At 36.5% G+C, this 21,794-nt stretch overlaps 1 protein-coding gene across 1 annotated transcript; it reads right to left on the bottom strand.

Annotated features, from left to right (window-relative positions):
- Positions 1–8,689: 8,689 nt before the first annotated feature.
- LOC588218 (gamma-aminobutyric acid type B receptor subunit 2-like) lies at positions 8,690–21,399 on the bottom strand. Its single transcript, XM_030997166.1, has 16 exons — positions 21,088–21,399; positions 20,667–20,804; positions 19,011–19,178; positions 18,319–18,426; positions 17,454–17,519; positions 16,556–16,753; positions 15,916–16,131; positions 15,353–15,416; positions 14,306–14,389; positions 13,374–13,524; positions 12,489–12,621; positions 11,527–11,640; positions 10,641–10,763; positions 10,352–10,529; positions 8,893–9,056; positions 8,690–8,731 (listed from the first exon to the last, which is right to left on the bottom strand). The coding sequence occupies exons 1-16, from the start codon at positions 21,397–21,399 to the stop codon at positions 8,690–8,692; spliced, it is 2,259 nt and encodes a 752-aa protein (XP_030853026.1).
- Positions 21,400–21,794: the final 395 nt, after the last annotated feature.

Here is a 21,794-nt window from a genome sequence, read left to right as displayed (position 1 = left end):
TTCAAGTGAACCCAGAGTGAGTTTTAGTTGAATACTTATGGTAATATAATATTTTTTCCATAATTAACAGGACTCGATATTATGTAATACTGCAATGAACACAGTAATATTTTACGCAAAATAATATTTTCAAACTCTCATGTTTTGCTTTCATAATTTATGATAAGTGTCCGTCTAAACATTGGTTGAACCTTTTTATAAACAGACAAGCACTGGAACATTTACAATTGTTTGAATGACTACCTTACTGTACCTGGTATCTTCTGACTAGTTGAATTAGTATTTGTTCTTTGATTGTTGCATACAAAAAAAGAGAGTGACTTCTATGGAACACAACTCATTTTTATTTTCAGTGCAGCTTATTTGGTCTTGTGGCCAAGATTTATAACAATGAGACAGCTTCATTATCTATGTGCAAAGGGTGTTTGCAAGCCAGCTACCTCATATGAAAATGCTATTCTGGTTTGCATTATGTTTCTGCCTTTCCTTCATATTGTTATTATTTGCACTTTTAGAGAAAGTTGCCACTCTGTACCCGTGAGATGATTTGAGGTTTTAAAAATGTACATTTTTGCTGGATGATGTAGGTCATTAGCTGGTATTTCCAAAAGCACTGACTGTACAGACTTTAAAGATAAGGTTGAGTTCTGGGAAGAGGTAAAAATGATTTGTGAGTATAATCATTGTATTATGCATGTGTGGAAGAACATCAGATAAGAAATGTTCCCTGAAAAGCATGGCTCTTCAAATGCCTTAATATTCTAAATATGGCATGTAAGAACATACAAATTGGGATGTATTTGAATGCCACATGTTCGTGTAGTCCCCTATATATCTTTCTGTGTACACTGCTTGTAACTTTACTGAGACTGGGCCAAATTTCTTATCATTTGGATGATTCCAGAACCTTGCAGTACACACCAATACTTATATGCTAGATGATAAACTTTTCTGATTGATTCCATACCATTTCTTTCACAATGCAATTGCATGACCAGAACTCAACTTTATCTTCAACTCTTTATATGCCACACAAACATGTCTAATCTCCCTGTGCCACATTGTATTTGTCCTCCATGGGATAGATATACCAAAAGACTTTGAAATCGTTGAACCGTTACCAGTGCAAGACTAGTCTATAGGTCTACATGCATTAAAAGGGTTGTCACACAGCTAACCAAAATCGGAAATTGGCAAGTTTGTAAAGCCATTGTGTTACAGGAAGCAATCCTTCTGTTACATGGTATGGTGCCTGTTGTTTTGTGCCTAGTGGCATATGTGGCAATCTAACGACTTTACCAATGGTTACTGAAGGCAAATGAAAGAATGCAACGTTTTATAGTTTTTAAAATTTGAGTTGTACAGGTATTTTATTTCTCATACGAACAACAAACTTCAAACATTCCAGCACATGCCGTGCCAGCTTCAGAAAGGTACTGTGTAACATTGAAGAAAACAATTTCATAAATCGGCGATTTCATGCAAAGTTTCCAGTGCAACATGTTTCTTTTCCGTTTAAACAAAAAATGAAAATATACAAAATCTCTCTTGATAAATGTGTCAACATTGCCGAATGTTGATGATAACAAAAATTATCAATCAATGATCTTCTTAAAAGCCATTTCAATTATTAGATGAAATCAGACACTAGCTAAGAAAACTATTTACAGTAGCTGTTTCAAAAACGTTGAACAACTTCCCAGTTTCCATCAAGGGAATTAACCACATTCAAAGGATCCCTTCAAACAAATTTCTGCTCTTAGTCATATAATGTAATTTATTTATTCTGTGAGTCTATATAATTTACTTTTCTCTTCACATTCTGAGATTGTGTAAGCGTTATGGGATTTTTTGTTTTTAGAGCTCCTAAATAATCAACATTATTGTTATTACCATGGATAAAAGACATCTATTGCACTGGACATGTTGTACCGAATCGCATTATATAAGTATGGAGTTTAATGGGCATCAAGATACATGTAGCAACAGGTTGGAGTATTTCTCAAGAAACAAAATTTGATTTGGAGACGATTTCTATTTGTTTTGGGGGTTAAATGTATTGACATCTCAAATGAAATATACTTGTCACTTAAGATTACCTTAAAAAGTTAGCTTTATTTCAGTTTTTAATTCTCAAATAGATTACCCTAATGCCAAATGTCTAGCATGGGTGAAAAACTTCAACAATGTTACATAGTACCTTTGATATGATAATGCACACTAAACTTTGATATTTATTTCTGTTGGTTTATAATACACTTGTGCTTTCATCGAGTCTCACAGTATTTCTTTACGGTCAATATTGATTGTCAATGTACATGTACATAGATTTATAAATGTTCTGATTTGTGTTAGGAGCCAGAAGGCATTAACTCACATACTCTTTAATGAAGCCCTTATGTCTCTGAACAGACAACATACTACAAAGAAAGCAGCACAAGGTACACTTAAAATAAAGAAATGTGTGGGTTTTGTGAAAGTGAAGAATGAAAATCATAAACAGAATGTATACTAACTTCTGGAAGAATTTATGTTTTTTGTAGATAGCTGGTACATTATAAATATCTTTTTGTAAAAGATATAACTTGAGTTGGATTATGTGTGCTATTACCTTATTTTTTCGTGTATGGGAACAAGTTAAAGGAGTATTTAAGTTTACTTTTTTACCAAATCATTACAGACCTAATTTTTGTATAGTTTTCAATGATATAGTATGACATTGTGTTTAGTGATCGATCCAAACTGAAATTTGTGTAAACTGAACTGTCCCCCAAATGCACAGAAAATCAAATATGTTGAAATAGGGGTGAATTCTTTGTATCAATTGTGTCATATATTTACCTAAAGGAATAGTATTAATGAGTCTATTTCTGATATATTATAATCATTTTATATTTTACCTTAATTGAAAGTCAAATATAAGATTTGGGTGTATTTGTGATAAGTCTACTTATCATTAAATGCACTTGTTATCTACCCAAAAGTATAAAACGATCCCTGACTGTTATAAAGGTATACATGTATACCGTTTATGTTGTAACGAAATGTAGCTTATATGCAATGAGTTCTCTTTCCAAATTGTTTGTCTGAAACTTTAATGCGTTGTTTTTGTATTGGAAGATAATGGCATGATTTTTTATATACATGTGTAATCGTTAAAAGATATAGAGATACAAAATGCCTTCATTTACTTATTTTCAAGAATAAAAGAAATATTTTGAAGAAGTTTTTGTGTCTGTCTAAATTTGATCGGGTATTATGTTTCAGGATGCCAAATCTTTCCTTTTCTCCTTCTCTGTTTCTGTCTCTTTTCTCTCTTTATCTCTACCTCTATCTCTCCCTCCCCTCTTTATGTTTCTGTCTTTCTGTCACTTTAACTCTCCATCTCACATTATCTCTCTCTCTCTATATTCCTCTCTCCCTGTTGATTTCTTTTCGTAGCTGTTCTTCGCCCCTTCTTTTATACTCTGAATCTCTTCTTTTTTTGTTCCTTTTGAAATCTCTTTATCACAACACACACTAATGTTACTTGCCCACAGAAAGACAATAAAAAGCTTTATTCTATTGATTAACAGCAAATAAAGTTTAACCACTTAAGTAATGCATTCGTTCTCTACAACTGGTAGAACGCATGCTACAAGTGTATAGACGTCTACGAGTGTTATTGAATTATATACACAAGGAAACAAATCCTGTTTGAAAAAGGTGTGCATTTTTACTAGAAAGGTCGTTCTAATCGCAAAGACGGTAACACGTGCGATTGAAACCATACACAAAAGCAAATGCAGTTCGACAACTAAAAACTCGTGCGCTATGAGCCGTATGAGCCGCCTAGAAAAACCCATAAAACACGATGATTTAATGTCACTCAATATTTTATGTTCTATAACATTTCAATTTCAGCTAAAATCTTTTGCCCATCAATCCGTTATTCATATTTTTGCACATATTTTCTTTAACATGATTGTTCATGTTCTACATACATATCGTTTTTACTTACAATAGTTATATCAGGGGGTTGGAATGGACCTGGTTATATGTACAACTGAATGTCAATGAATCGTTTTGATGAATACAAGAATGCACACACAACATCATGATTTATATGTTTATCCATGGATTTATGGGTGGTTTTGCAGAGAGTCCATTTACAAAGTAATTGGGTCAAACCTCTTTACCCCTTTTCATTTCTACTGTTACCATCCAGCTTCATCCATTAAAATTAGCGAGAAAAAAAAAGAGAAAAGAAAAGAGAAGGAGCAGACGGCGCAAAATGATAACGTTTGACGAGAGCAATAACTATTCAGCATTATTTATATACACGTATATAATCATGAATTATGAGAACGTATTTTAATCGTTCAAAATGATGAGCGACAAAATCCATCTGCTTCGCATTCATACTCCCGTTTTGTCTTCCCCATCGCTTGCTGACGTCATCGGAGAAATCTTCTCGTGCTCGAGTTGGAGTGCTGCCAATTGTTGACGTTTCTATTAAAAAGAGTTTTTAAAGTTTATAAAGTTTTAAAGTTATAAAAAAGCGTCAGATTCATCATGTCAAGAATTATCTGAAATTAAATGATGTTCTCTCATTTCGAACTATAACATGTAACTCATTTTTATCCTTCATTTTACAAATATAGGCCTATTGAAACCGAATATTCTCGACCTTCTTAAAGTGAATCTGAATTTCATTAGGTGACTACATTCCGTTGATTTGATCTTTTGTAATCACGAGGAATGGATGTATGTTTTGCAGAAGAAGAAATACAATGATGGATAATACGACGTTTTACCCTATAACATGCCATTAAAAGAGCCCCTTTACCCCCTTGTATGGGGGGGGGGGGCAGGTGGTGGAACTTGTCGGAGAGTTTAGAAACATAAACGCCAAGGAGAATCAAAGAGCCTCTTTTCTTTGTACCTATCAGTTTATGTAATTTTTTAGGTGGTCTGTCATCGACAGACCACATATTGATTTCTTCTTTTTTAATTTCTTTATTTTTATTCTCCGCACTTTTTTGTGCAGAGGATAACTCAAAATCAGAACTGTCATTTTCTTTCAATTTTGACACAGTCATAGGTCATCATCAGAAGACGTGACAGGAATATTTTCAAGGTCATCAAATTGACGTGACGTCATCCAGATGCCATTTTGTAAAATTATCTGAAAATCAACTCATGATTATATCTTTATAACAAAAAGTGATTTCTCATTCATATTTACCATGATCAGGGTAAATATCCGTCCGTTTAATTTCAGGTCAATAAACGCGCGCAAATTTTCAAAATGCTCAACATCATTTTTGAATAAGAGTACGTTTCAGGCCATTTAAAGCATTTCGTAAAAAAACGTGCACACGCGAATGCGCATGCATTTTCGTTAGTGACGGCCGAACGCAAAATGTTTCCTCCTCTCTTTTTTCCGGATGATATTCCTCATTTTTTTTCCCAACAACTTGATACCATGTTTATCTTGTTATAAACGGAATGAGCGTCCGTTTAAAATGACCATACGCGCGAGCCCTTGTAATACACAGCATATATGGGCAAAAACATGCCTATACAAAATCCATTATAACTCTTTGGGATACACGGAGACCCCCAATTGTTTTTAATATATTGTATGAGTCGGAAATATGATTTTATGTTTCATTTGGCCTTTAATTATATCATGACATCTTCATAATGGCATTGGAACTCAAAATACGAATTTGCACATTATGATGTCAAGAAATTTATGGAAAATTGATTGTATCTCTGTAAATATTGATCAATTTACTTCCAAATTTTGATACGTTGTAGCTAAGACAATTTTATACAAGATCAACTCCATCATTTTCTATTTTAATTACGTCATCATGGTGAAAATTTCAATTAAAGGCGACATGTCAGAATTTTCTTAATTTTCGTGTTATGCCTACGGAAGGTGAATTTCGTTCACATCATGATGAGCGACAAAATCCATCTGCTTCGCATTCATACTCCCGTTTTGTCTTCCCCATCGCTTGCTGACGTCATCGGAGAAATCTTCTCGTGCTCGAGTTGGAGTGCTGCCAATTGTTGACGTTTCTATTAAAAAGAGTTTTTAAAGTTTATAAAGTTTTAAAGTTATAAAAAAGCGTCAGATTCATCATGTCAAGAATTATCTGAAATTAAATGATGTTCTCTCATTTCGAACTATAACATGTAACTCATTTTTATCCTTCATTTTACAAATATAGGCCTATTGAAACCGAATATTCTCGACCTTCTTAAAGTGAATCTGAATTTCATTAGGTGACTACATTCCGTTGATTTGATCTTTTGTAATCACGAGGAATGGATGTATGTTTTGCAGAAGAAGAAATACAATGATGGATAATACGACGTTTTACCCTATAACATGCCATTAAAAGAGCCCCTTTACCCCCTTGTATGGGGGGGGGGGGGCAGGTGGTGGAACTTGTCGGAGAGTTTAGAAACATAAACGCCAAGGAGAATCAAAGAGCCTCTTTTCTTTGTACCTATCAGTTTATGTAATTTTTTAGGTGGTCTGTCATCGACAGACCACATATTGATTTCTTCTTTTTTAATTTCTTTATTTTTATTCTCCGCACTTTTTTGTGCAGAGGATAACTCAAAATCAGAACTGTCATTTTCTTTCAATTTTGACACAGTCATAGGTCATCATCAGAAGACGTGACAGGAATATTTTCAAGGTCATCAAATTGACGTGACGTCATCCAGATGCCATTTTGTAAAATTATCTGAAAATCAACTCATGATTATATCTTTATAACAAAAAGTGATTTCTCATTCATATTTACCATGATCAGGGTAAATATCCGTCCGTTTAATTTCAGGTCAATAAACGCGCGCAAATTTTCAAAATGCTCAACATCATTTTTGAATAAGAGTACGTTTCAGGCCATTTAAAGCATTTCGTAAAAAAACGTGCACACGCGAATGCGCATGCATTTTCGTTAGTGACGGCCGAACGCAAAATGTTTCCTCCTCTCTTTTTTCCGGATGATATTCCTCATTTTTTTTCCCAACAACTTGATACCATGTTTATCTTGTTATAAACGGAATGAGCGTCCGTTTAAAATGACCATACGCGCGAGCCCTTGTAATACACAGCATATATGGGCAAAAACATGCCTATACAAAATCCATTATAACTCTTTGGGATACACGGAGACCCCCAATTGTTTTTAATATATTGTATGAGTCGGAAATATGATTTTATGTTTCATTTGGCCTTTAATTATATCATGACATCTTCATAATGGCATTGGAACTCAAAATACGAATTTGCACATTATGATGTCAAGAAATTTATGGAAAATTGATTGTATCTCTGTAAATATTGATCAATTTACTTCCAAATTTTGATACGTTGTAGCTAAGACAATTTTATACAAGATCAACTCCATCATTTTCTATTTTAATTACGTCATCATGGTGAAAATTTCAATTAAAGGCGACATGTCAGAATTTTCTTAATTTTCGTGTTATGCCTACGGAAGGTGAATTTCGTTCACATCATGAATCTACATGACATTGTTCTTTGAGCAGTATCTCGCTTATTTTTGCTCCATTTTCTCCCGAATTTTGATATATTATAGCCGAGACTATGGGCTATAGGGTACGTTCCTTTTGTTTTTAGATCTGATGTTGGGAACATGTCTAAATTTTCAATTTAAAGTTGAAATTGCGACTATGCCATGGCCGTTTTTCAGGTTTGCATGTAAAGTCTATATTTTGGTCCAATGTTTAAAGCACTTGCCTCCCATATTCAATCGACCCAGGATCGAAGGTTCGAATCCCGGTGGGTCAATTTTTGTAATTTATTTTTTTGGTTCGATTTTCCATATGATGCTATCACCTTCTCCGACACACATAACATATAAAATCACAAACAATGTAATAAAATGCCTAATTACCTAATTATAATGGCCTTGGAACTCAAAATACAAATTAGCATATTATGACGACAGCCTAGGCCTATTTGTGAAAAATTGGTTGTATCTCTGTAAATATTGATCGATTTTCTTCCAAATTTTGAAATGTTGTAACTGTGACAATTCTGAACAAGATCAGCGTCCACCAGATTTAATTACAGACCACCTAAATCGTCCCAATGACAAGGACGAATTAAATTTCTCTTTTTTTTTCTTTTCTTTTCTTGTCAGAGATTTTCCAGAATTATATCCTCCGTAAATTTGATAAAAACTTTATGTTGCTGTTGTTGCTTCTCGGTCATATTGAGACCTGTATCCCAGCCATCACCCAGTCATTTTCATTAATTTCACATGTCATAATGATACCCTCCCCTTTTCATCAATTACCTTTTTCAATTCCTCCATGAGTTTCTTTATCCCCTCGTCGGCAGAATGAAAATGAAACGCCTGATGCGATGACGTAGTCCCGGCAGATGACGTATCAGTTCTCGTCATTATGTGACTCATGCTCCGCATCATGTGACTCGAACCAGAGTCACGGTCGCCAAGGTTACAGCAACATAGAGGCCAAATCTTTGTTAAACGAACCAATATGTTATACTTTATAAGCCAAAGAAGTAGTGTGTTGCAAAAGGCGTGGGACCTAGGATTATCATGAGGGGGGAGGAGGAAGCTTGCTTCATATTCGATATGGGTTTTATTGATCCCTGGTAATTATACCGAGTATATAGTATAATATAATTTCACCAGAAGCGGCAGTTTTCGGCTCTGTTATAGAATGACGTCTGCAATTATTATAATATACCCGGAACAATCCTCTAAGAATAAGATCGTAATTTGTAGAACATAAAATACAAGGTATCTTTCGTTATGACATAAATATCTTCTTTTTATTAATTTTGTAGTTCAATATTTGTGTGGGAACTGTCTTTATCAACCTCCTTACCTTCGGTACAAAGACCAGACACAACATGGTGGTGTTAGCAAATAGAATCGCAGAGCTGAAGATGATGAAACGGAGATCGACTTGGTACATGAACACGCTAATCGTTGGGACAGCCACGGCCATCGTTACCGCCACCGTGTACACGGAGAAGGCGATGTATTTACCTGAAATGGACGATAACAAGTTAATGCCGATAATTCGGAAAATGACCGGAGTAACGATAAAATACCGATAATGTCAACATAACACGATAATACCGGTATAGCCGGCTGTGGCGATATAAAATGCCGACAATGCCCCAAAATCCGATATTGCCAATTATGTACAAAGTGACGAAATTGCAACGTTTTCACATATAGCTCCGTTTAGTCTCATTTGACAACGCCCCTATCGTCAGAGTCAGCAGCCTATTACATGTTAGCCTATGGACTTTTACTAAAAACAAATCGTTACAAATTCATTTTTTGTTTAAACGAAAAGCACATCCACCCGCAGGAACCCGCATGTCCCATTGACTTTTGAAAGTTCACCCACCGTAATTTCATCAATATTGTTCGCAAGCTCGCCATTGCCTATATAACACATGTATAACAAGTCGAACTTTGGACTCAATTTACCACGCGATTGTAAGATTATAGGTCAAGCACACGAACGATAAGAAGCATGAATTATCATAGATCAGTTCTGCTTGGTTCATTATGTCCACTTCAGCCACCCCCCCTTACCGTAATTGTTCCATTTAGTAAAAGCAAACATTTTGCCGAGGTAAGCAAAAACGTGAATATTCATGAACGGTCAGACAAAACAACCTTTTAGTACGTAAAGTATAGTGAGCCGTATCGCTCTTGGAAGTGTAAAATGGCCGCCGCGCATGCGAGCCCACTTCAAACGTTATCACGGGCGGGAATGGGCGATGATCCGTCCAGGAGGTAGAGGTCAGTGTTTTGTGCTGGCAATGTTCCAGCGAGCGACAATGAGACAACCAGGGCAATATGTCCGGGGTTGTCATACCCTTACCCGATGTGAGGAGAATGTAGCAGTTGATTAAATAAAACATTATAAAGAGGTCTTGTGTGTTCGAATGATGAACATGGCCGTTGCACACAGGGTATAGTTTTGATTTCGTCATATAGCTGCGCTAATCAAGCATATACGAAGAAGTTTGCGCATGCGTCTTTAATTCAACACATGTATTTTTCGTACGATGTTACACTGAACACGATAGCTACTAGTTTCGATATATAAACTCAAGAGCAATGCTAATACCGTATGATTGTAATAAGTGACGATCGAGCACAAGGTTATATAAATTGCCCTACGTTGATTTGTCGAAAGTAGTTGCGATCGTGTTACTCCCATCATAATTATGATGTGTCAAAGACTGCGCAATTCGCTGACGCAGTCATGCGCCGGACAAATAACGCCTCGTGTGCAAAATGCATAAATTAAGTACACTTACTGTCGTTCAAATCAGAGATGGTCACATCCCTAGTCTCCCAGGCCAGGAAGATGCCGAACATTAGAAGGATGCCTTTGATACCGTACATGATAATCTGAAAGAAGAGTTGATTTGTCGATCCGCACGTTCGAACAGTCGGTACAAAATACAACTCTTTGCTTGGATCAGTCATGTCCAGCTTTGATAAGGAGAACAAACAAAAAGAAGAAGATTTGGCTTGTTTGTTGTTAGTTCACACTAACTCTTGCAATATTACATCTTATCTGGAACACGTGATCGAACAGCTTACCTGAGCGTCTAGAGAGTGTGACGTCACATGTACGTCATCGAGCACCACTCGGAACATGAGAATAATTATGTCAGCGAGCACCAATGCGCAAACACCAAGTATGAGCTTAGAATCGGGTAAGTTCTGCAAGATAATTATAAAGAAAAAAATTGAAACAGTCATTGCCATGAATATAATTATATTAAATGACTAGGCGATATCATAATTACTTGTTAACACTCTCCTCCCTCGAGGCTGGGAGTAGAGACAATCACAAATAGAAAAACGCATGCACACACACACATACACGCACACACACAACACCCACCCACACCCACCCATATATACGTCCAGTGAATTCAAAATTAATTTGAAATTTAAGTCATAGGTTGGGAGTAGAAACAATCACACAAAGACAATCACACATAGAAAAACGCACACGCACACACACACACACACATACACACACACACATACACCCACACCCACACATATATACGTCTTGTGAATTCAAAACTAATTTTAAATATAAGTCATAGTGAAAAAGTGAACTCTCAACGATTTTTATTTCAATTGCTTTAATCATTATTTGTCTATTACCGTAACTGAGGATTATCAATAAATATAAATAAATAAATATATATAGATATATGTATATATATATATATTGAATGATCGTTTACTAGCAGGCCTTATATTAATTATTATTTCATCATTTTTAATTATTTGGCGTCACCTGTGCCTGGAAGGGGAAAATATAACTGAATCATTTTGATCCTACTTTTATCCTCTTTCTCCATTGATTTGTGAGCACGTGACTCTAAAAGCTCCGCCAGCGAAATTTAATTTCGTCGTAAGAAAAATCTTTGCGTTATTCTGTTGTTTGGAAGATTTTAGGAGAGCTTACAATCTTCTTGAGTCTTTCTACCGCTTTCTTGAAGATTGCATGGATGCGATACGTCTTACCGAAAAGAGCCCCCAACGACAGAGAAATGCCAACACTGATGAGGCAAGTTTGAACCTACAGAGATATTGAAACAGGAAGAATTTAGAATAAGATACAGAAGAAAAATCGAAAAGAAATGAAAATCCGCTATATTATTAATAAATATAAGGAAACAACCTCTCCAAGAGCTTGGCAACTCTTGTGGAGTACATAATACGAGTGTTGCCGAACTATCGTATTTGAAAGAGAAAAGAGGTCTGAGCGAGAGAAAGAGGTAGAGAGAGAGAGAGAGAGAGAAAGAGATAGAGAGAAGAAACGACGATAAAAGATGGAGAAAAAACCCTAACAGAAACCGATCCTGATGAATGGTAAATAGAAGATAGAATCATGATGGTGATGATGAGGATGATAATGATGGTGATGATGATGATGATGAGTTGATTAATGACGATGACGACGACGAGGATGCCGATGATGATGATGATGATGATGATCATGGTGATGACGATGAGTTGATTGATGATGACGACGACGACGAGGATGACGATAATGATAATGGTGGTGATGATGAATATAAAGGTGATAAATACGATTCCCGCCCCCCCCCCCACTCAGTGTTTTTTAGGGTACGCATATGCGTGTTTCAAGCGACCCCCCCCCCCCGCTTTCAGCAAAAGTCCGGTGTGTAAAGTCAATACGGGTCGACCTTTTTCTTTTGTTACGAGCCGGAGAGTTTAGGAACACGCATGGTATCCCTCCGTTCACGGAGTGGGGGGAGGGGGAGGGGGGGGGGGGGTGGTGCGGGATACGATGTAGTAGAAGAAGAATAATGAAGGCGAACAGAAGATTGCTATTAGGACATCAATACAGTTACAAAAGGTTTTCTTTAGTTTGAGAATATGATGGTGAGTGCATATACGTACGTGACAAAGAAGGACGATGGTTGGCTCACTGTAAGACGATGTGTTAAGCCCAGGAATGATGATAGCTGCGTAGAGCATCAGACAACCGATAACGATCAGGTTGTTTAGTATCGGACTTGATATCTTGATCGTTCTGATTGAAAATTGGATACCTCAGTCTCAGTTTATTATTTCATATTTCACATTTTCAGATTTAAAAGGGCGTTCACAAATTAATAATACGGATAAAAACCCATCGGCCCGAATTTACAAACCTCCTTTTGTTTCGCCAAACCTCCTTTTGTTCTTTACAAACCAGGTTTGTAAAAAACGCGTAAAAACGCGTCGACGTACGAAAACCAAGGTTTGTCGACAAACCTCCTTTGTGAATTCGGGCTAATATGTCTATTTGACAGAGATTGATTTATTGTGCAGGCAAAATACTGAAATAAATGTGAGTTATAGGCCCCAGCTTATTAATTTTATATTATACCGAAATTAAATTATTCTTGATAGTGGGCAGTAAATGATTAGTTGCAGAAGTTAGAAACAAGCTAAAGATAAATCAATGCTTTATGCTCAACAGGCGTACCTACGGAAGCTTAAGCATGCAGCGAGAAGACGGCTTGTTTATGTTAAGAAGGTGAGAAGGCGGCTTGTTTAACTCGTCAAAACTCGTCAAGGCATCTTGTTTAAGTCAAGAAGGCGAGAAGGTGGCTTGTTTAACTCTTCAAGGCGCAGTGTTTAATACGAGAAGACGAGTTGTCAAAACTCGTTAAGGCGTCTTGTTTAAGGCGCATTGGCGACTTTGGACAACACGCCTTCTAGCCTTCTAGGTTAAACCAGTCGCCTTCTCGCTGCACGTTAAAGCTTCCGCACACAAGGTAAGATTTCCTTTTAGCAAACCTGTACTCCCTGTAATGAACATTGAGTGAGAAGAAGATGAGGGATAAAACTATCCCCACACCAGACAGCGAGTAGAAGATAATCCGAACAGTCGAAGAAACTGTCTCATCAATCGGTTGGTATGTGATGCCATCAACAGGGCGCTTGCCATCTGCATAGATAATCAGTTATTATGGGTAAAGTACAACAATAATGAATTCAAATTTACACATTAGGATATTGTGATCCCCTATCTTATACATTCTTAATGTGGGGACAGCCTTTCTCCTTATCATCAACTTCTCTTTTGCAACATTCTATCTTTGTATATCGATTATCATAGTTTCATCTTCCTCTATAATTTTCTTCATCATAATTTTGTCCTTTATTTCCATCTCCCCCAGCCAAATTCATCTCTTGCTTCCTATCGTTCTTCCTATTTTCTTCTTCTTCTTCTCCTTCTCCTTCTTCTTCTTCTTTTATTCTCCTTTTTCGTCTCGTTTCTTTGCTGCTCTTGTTTCTTCTTCCTCTTCAAGTCTTCTTCTTCTCCGACCATTTTGTGATTTCTCAACATCACCCATCATATTTATCTCCATCTCCCCCAAACCGACTCCATCACGTGCTTCATGTCTTCTTCTTCTTCTTCTTCTCCTCCTCCTCCTTCTTCTTTTTCTTCTTCTTCTTCTTCTTCTTCTTCTTCTTCTTCTTCTTCTTCTTCTTCTTCTTTTTTCTTCTTCTTTTTCTCCTCCTCCTCCCCCTCCTCATTTTCCTCCTCCTCCTCATTCTCTTCCTCCTTCTTCTTCTTCTTTTTCTAAGTGATTAATTTCTACGTAATTTTTCCTTCTGGTTCGTTGTTTCTTCTTTATTATCCCGTTTGCTCCTTATTTCTGATAACTTCTCGTCTCCTTATAATCATCTTTATTCATTTCTCATTCCCACCCCCTTGACATTACCTGCCCATCTGATCGATCTATTCCTCTCCACATGGAATGATCCATCCTTGTCCGTATAATCCATGATTCTTAATGCAGTCGATCCTGTCAGGATATAAGAATAAAGCTGATGAAGATTTACAATTACAATGACAAACAACAATAATGATGATGATGATAATAATGATGATGATAATAATAATAATAAGAATAAGAATAATAATAATGATAATAATGATATAATGATAATAATAATAATAATAATAATAATAATAATAATAATAATAATAATAATAATAATAATAATAATAATAATTATTATTATTATATTAATAATAATAATAATAATAATAATAATAATAATAATAATAATGATAATATTAATACTAACAATAATAACAACAACAACTACATTGTACAACGATGACAATAATAATAGCAACAACAACAATGATAAGAAGAAGAAGAGGAGGAGGAGGAGGAAGAAGAAGAAGAAGAAGAAGAAGAAGAAGAAGAAGAAGAAGAAGAAGAAGAAGAAGAAGAAGAAAAAGAAGAAGAAGAAGAAGAAGAATAAGAAGAAGAAGAAAAAGAAGAAGAAGAAGAAGAAGAAAAAAAGAAGAAGAAGAAGAAGAAGAAGAAGAAAGAAGAAGAAGAAGAAAAAGAAGAAGAAGAAGAAGAAGAAGAAGAAGAAGAAGAAGAAAAAAGAAGAAGAAGAAGAAGAAGAAGAAGAAGAAGAAGAAGAAGAAAAGAAGAAGAAGAAGAAGAAGAAGAAGAAGAAGAAGAAGAAGAAGAAGAAGAAGAAGAAAAAGAAGAAGAAGAAGAAGAAGAAGAAAAAGAAGAAGAAGAAGAAAGAAGAAGAAGAAGAAGAAGAAGAAGAAAAAGAAGAAGAAGAAGAAGAACGGTAATGACAACAATCGTTAGCAAATATCAGAGACAGAATGAATGGCTAAATTACAAATTGAGTCAATGCAGTTATCCCAGTTCTTTAAACAAATTTGAAAGGTAAGATATTAAGAAAGAAATGTCAGAAAAGGTAATTAAAACGTCAACGATTGGATTGTGGCTTACCAATAAACTGCTCGACATATACAGGTGAGTTCCTGATGCCCTCTACCCCGAACTCTACCTTGTCCTGGTAAATAAACCAAACAGATCAGGGATATTATTTACAATTGTAATTACGTATCTGTGTTTTTACACCAGGCACACATATCGGTTATTTTATGAATACATATGTACTTTCATTATTTGAAATAATATTGTAATATAAAATTAATTTGATGATGAATAATAGAATGAGAAACATTGCTTTAATAATTGATATGAAAATGTTTATGAAACAATGACATGTCGATAGAAAACATGTTGGTGATACAGATCATGACAAAACCAAAAAAGCCCCTTTTGATAGCAACTGTTCGTATCAAATTCGTCCAAAGTATTTAAAAAAAGATCAAGTTACTAATAAAACAAAATTCGATAAAAAACAAAGCTGACCTCAAGCCTGAAAAAAAAAAAAAACGAAGACATTGGTCATACACTTGATAAAGGCCAATCTAGCTTGATTCAGGAATTTATATTATCACCGTTAGGCCAACGAACGATATTTCCCCCGCATGCTTTAAGAAGACTTCCGCCATATCTGTGTCACCGTAGGTAAAATCCTCCAGTCTTTTGGGTCTCGCTGTATCTCCATCGCTGTAACCAGGCAGTTGTTCCACATCAGCTATAGATGAGTTTAGTATAAGCGCCATGGTGATGAGGTTGTCATAGGCATAGATGTCACGTGAATTGTCGTCCATCTCATGCAGTGCGCGTAAGTATTCCAGGTGATGAGGTTGCGGTTTCTAATTTTAAAAACGTGTTAAAACATATAATTAGTGCTATGAATTATTTAGAAATACAAATGCAACATTTTATTCTATAACTTTCTGTTTTATTGGTGTGTGATGAGATTCCCTCCTCGTTTTTGCCTTCTTTTATTGTTCTCCACCGCCCTTTAATACCGCCAACCTTTTCTCCTTTCCTTCTTTTCTTTCATAACCATTATAAACTACATCATTGGTGTTCTGTCAATCGTCTTAAATTTTATTTTGATACTCTTGCCATCTTTCGCTGTAACTCTTCTTCTTATTATTATCTTTACCTTTCCCCTCTTCAAATCGTTTTCTCTTTAAAAAAAGGGCATAATTTCCTTGTTATACTCCATTTTGGAATGTATTTTCCCTCTTTCACCTTCTCACCCCCACCCTTTTAATAATTCTGACTTACGACGCCATTAAAGCTGATCTCCTCGACATCGGACACAAACTGATCTCCATCAAAACCAATGTGATATTGCAACACCATTTCCATCTCCTCGGAAGTACATGGAACCACTTCCGGGTCGGGATTTCTCCACCATCCCTCCGGAAACCATCCGGGTATGATCCAGATGAACTTTGACCCGTATAGACCTTGCCGAAATATCTGCATGGGTGTCACGAGTTTAGATTTAGTACACTTTTATTTAAACAAAGGTCGCTGATAATTGTGTAGATGACTTTATTTTGATTTTATTTCTGCATTTTTCCAAATATAATATAACTGAATAACAAAGAAGATATAAATGTCAGGTATAATACAACATAATTATACAAACAATGTTTTTTTTTTAACAATAACGAAACTTAATAATTAACATGACATATTATCATAAATTTAAAGTATTATCCGAACTATCTGTTGGAAAAGTGCAGGAGACCGCAATCATAAGCGATGCTTGACAAGGATGGCGGTCTAAAAAAAAAATCTTAAGGTAAAACTTAACAGTGTTGTGAAATCTGTGGTCTAATAATCTTTAGAGGTAGGGCCTTTACGTTCTAAACGAACATTGCAACATATTTCAGTTCGTTTTATTCCTTTTATTATTCCTATATTTATCATTTAATCTTTACCTGCCACTGAAACGGAACTTCTTACTCGCATATCATTTCAGAAGAATAGCGACGAATACAGACATAAACAAAGTAAATCGCACAACTAAACACATAGATTTCTAGTGAAATTATTAGTACACGTATATACTTTTCTCGCGTTTAGTTCACTGTGCAGGGTGTTGATATATAATATCAATCATGGAAAACTTCATACCGGTCTTAATGAAGAATTTCGAAAGTTTAATAGATACCTTGCAGAAAACAATGAGAGCCTGATCGGGTAGAAATCCAGCGAATATAACTCGAGCATCGTGTCGCTGTCAAAAGAAAACATCCATAAAATAAATAAGATTTTATCAGAACGTGATGGGTACTGGACTACATGAATGACCACCCAACCCCGACAACACCCGGGCGAATTAGTAAGCCAAATGATAACCATTATAATAATATTTCGTATCTCTAATCCAAAACACATATCACATTATGATACCAAAGCGCCTATGGAAGTTAATTCGGGGCTGTAGTCTTGGCAGCTACCATCGGTGCACAGTGCATCTCAAGGAATAATCCTTTAAGGTATCCATTTACTACACCTGGGTTGAGGGTGGCAGAAGCAGATTGATGCCTTGCCAAAGGATGTTACTGCCATGCCTTTGCCTAACTCCAGGTAAGTGTTAACCACTTGATTACAGCACTCGTATAATAGGAATAATAGTATAGGGTTATTGGGGATCACTATACACTAAAGGGAGACTACCATTTTTGGAGGACAAATAATGTCCTTCGTTATAGAGATAAGTTTCGCATAAGTAAATACGCCTGACCTTAGACTCGTGCTAATCCCTGTGGAGCTACATTAAACAAACGTACTGAAGAATTTCAAAAGTAAAAAAAGAAAAGAAAAGTAATTACACGATCGCAAAAACAGAGTTTAAAAAATCGAGTTGAGAGAAATGTCAAAGGTAATGTTCAAGGTAGCTGACATCGCCTGAAATTAATTATCATTCGAAAGAGTTTGTGATCGTGTAAATGCTACTAAATCTTAGAATCCTGACAGCTGTTACCCACCCACCACCACCATTCATTTTGTGTTACTATGAGATCGACACGTACCTTTAGACTTTCTAGCTGAGCTTCTGCACTGTTGATATCGCTCACGGCTTCAGTAGCGAGAACAGTGACGTCGACTTGACGAAGTAGTAGCGTCAGCTGCTTCGTGTTCTATGACCACCATAAAAAAATAACGCAAACATAATGCAAACGGGACATGTCCAAACACTATCACGACATTGGGGTTCTAGTGATATTTTCATGAACTTAATGTTAAAAAATTAAAAATTATATTTATTTTTTATTTATTTATCTATTTATTTCTAATCTTTCGCTAAAGGTTATATATACATAATATACAAATAAATACAAATAATGCAGACGGGACATGTTCGAACACTTTTATGACATTGGGATTCTAGTGATATTTTCATGAACGTAATGTTCAAATGATAAAATACTATCATTCTCTAAATTATGCATGTATAAAACATAAACAGGTTACTCTCCTCTTCTCCATGTAATAATAATAATAGTAATAATAATACTCAGCTTTTATAATTATAGCGCGAATTACAATTAAGTCTCTAAGCGCTTCCAAACTCGGAGATTATTACCCCGGCTTTATCTGTGCTGCCATTACGGCACTCTAGCATTTCAAGGAATTAATTCCTGCCAGGTACCCATTTACATCACCTGGGTAAAGTGTGGCAGATGTAGATTAATGACGTGCCAAAAGACATGCATTGGCTTACCTCTCTGAAGTAGTCTGTGTCCTCGAAGATGATGGCTACTCGACTCCACCCCATCTCCTTAATAAAAGCTGCTCTTGACGGGTTGAGGACGTCTTCATCGACGGAGATCCTGACGGTGAGGGGGTAACGGATGCGATCATTCAGGGTGCTCGAGCTTGCAATCACCACCTAGATAAGGTGCCAACATGAACAATGTATCTAAAAAAAAACTTCAATAAATTCCCACTCGTTCGGCGTTAAGGCCCTTTTACACTTTCACGGATCGCATCACGGACCATCCCGGATCATAATCCGGGGTGTTCCGGCGTGTGACACCACGATTTCTTCTCGATGCCGGTGTGGATACGTTCCGAACTGGGTGTATACACGGGCAAGTACGGTGTCTCCACGGACAAACAAGGTAGCAACGCGGACCACGCCGGAAACGCATACGGAGCTAACACGGATTTCAAGGAAGAGCACGGAGGCTACTGGGTACTTTTACGGTCCTTACACGGAGGTGTACGTTGTCTATTGGGATATCTCCGGAATGTTGACGGGTAACTTGAGCTTGTAGGCGCTCATTTGATCATTTACCTTCTCGGGCAACAACATGTCTTCAGAGTCAAGTATGGCAAAATATACGGAATTTCAAACCCGGATGAAACCGGTGTTAATACGGACCTCCCGGTGTCTACACGGACTGTCCCGGATGTATTCGGCGGCTACACGGAGGTACACGGTGCCTACAGGGAAGAGGACGGATTGTTTTCATCCGTGAACTCCGGGATAAAAATTAGTTAATTCAGTTAATTCACTAGATTCGATTACATTATAATCACAAGTGATTAAATGACCAGGGTGTGTTTCACAAAAAACTAAGATCGACTTTAATTTGGAATTAACTATCGCAGGCCATTCATGCCACTGGTTGTTCTCACTATTATGATTTTTAGATAATATTTTTCCCTTCAATAATGAAGTATCAAAAAATGTAAATTCTGCAGTTTTTGCGATCATGATTTGTAAGTCCCTTGAGAGACCAATACGAGTAAATGGTGAGAGCAAACAAGGCATGAACGGCCTGCCAACTTAAAATCGATCTTAGTGTTTGTGGAACACTCCCCTGATGTCGTTAAATTTTTAGCTTGAACGGGAAATGTGACAGTGAGAGCTCGAAAAGATGATACTTTAGGATTAAAACAAATTAAAAAATTGTGACAGGAAAGGGTGCAGGATGAAAAGGCATGGGGTGTCACACTCCCATTTCGATTTTCCGACGGCAAATCAGCAAAATTAAACAATATGTATCATAATTATGGTGACTTTAAAAACACTTCAAGTATTGTGCTTTTTTATATAGATTTTCCCTTTACATATTTCCTTTTCTATACTTTTATTTACAAAAAAAAAATTAGGGGGTGGTTTCTTTCTGTTTTTCCCCTTTGTCGTTTTGTCTGTTGGTATGGTTGTTTGCTTAGTTTCTTATTTGTCTACTTCCTTGTTGGAATCGTGTCAAATAACTTGACTGCATAATTATGAAGCCATCCTTTCTCCCTCCCCCAATAGAAATTAGGTTGAGCGATGCACCTCCAGGCTGGCAAGTGTATGCAATCCATCAAAGGCGACGAGACGACAAGTGAACAAAACAAAAAAATATTTTCGGCTCTATATTACCTGAACGATGTTGTACTCCGGAGTGATTTCGTTGACCACGGTAGCTACGGAAGAGAACATCGGTCCCCACGTCATCAAAACAGGCGGACCAGTGGATACGAAGTCGTGTAGAAGACGGAGCGCGTTGGCCGGACTTCCCTTTTAACCATAACAAAAGCATAACAGATTCTACACAAAGCTGCGTCATTGTAAAGTTTAGACTATAATATTAGTTGTTTACTGTATTCATCGAGGAAAGAAAGAGATATACTTGGCATGGTTGTATCATGTACTAAAGTCGAATTGAATATTGTATTGCCCAAATATTTGCTTCTTTATTCTTGAAACTATTAAACCTGATTATGTTAAACCTTTATTCATATGATCAACTGTTACACATTCAAAACGAACCTTTATCTATGACAACGAATCATTGCCTTACCATAGTCCAATTCCAGCGCATGCGTAGTTCGTAATCATCGAGGATCCCTGGTAACTCATTCACGTGGTCAATGGCCGTTTGGACTGTTCTGGGTAAACTCTCGAAGGCCGAATGGCCCTCGATCGGAAAGAAACCACCAACATAGATCGGGATTTTCGAGATGGTCATTGACTCCGTTGACGCACTGGACGTCGACGTCGACGTTGGTACTGAGGTCGAAGTTGATACCGAGGGCAATGCCAAGATGAGTGAGGATGTCAAGAGGCAAGCAAGGAGAGGGATGAGGGGTCCTAATATTTTTGGAGTCCGCATCTTGGACATGAACATTCACTGTAATTGGGTCTTTTGAGAAAGAAAAAAAGATTCCGGTCAAGGATTTTTTTTTAATTCATAAAAAGTAAGAGATTTAAAGAGGAAAGAGACATCTCATGATAATGTACAAACAAAATCACAAGAATACTAATGTTATACGTGACCTCAGATGAGATGTTTAACTGCAGCGAGTCATTAAATGGGAAGCCCACCCTGATTTTAAGTTGGTGTTAATAGAAGCAGGAAAATGGGAGAAAGAGGTCAGTCAACGTTTGAGCAAAAAACGATTAAAAATAAGAAAGTTATAATTTGTTGAATGTGGAATCACTCAAACAAAAATTTGCATCTTTGTGACGTATCTTGTGAACTCCCCTCCCATTTGCCCTGTACTGGAA

Source organism: Strongylocentrotus purpuratus, unplaced genomic scaffold, assembly GCF_000002235.5.
Source record: "Strongylocentrotus purpuratus isolate Spur 01 unplaced genomic scaffold, Spur_5.0 spur5_scaffold_4, whole genome shotgun sequence".
NCBI lineage: Eukaryota > Metazoa > Echinodermata > Echinoidea > Camarodonta > Strongylocentrotidae > Strongylocentrotus > Strongylocentrotus purpuratus.
The sequence above is the reverse complement of the archived record's forward strand: the minus strand, read 5'-3'. Positions and strand labels throughout refer to the sequence as shown.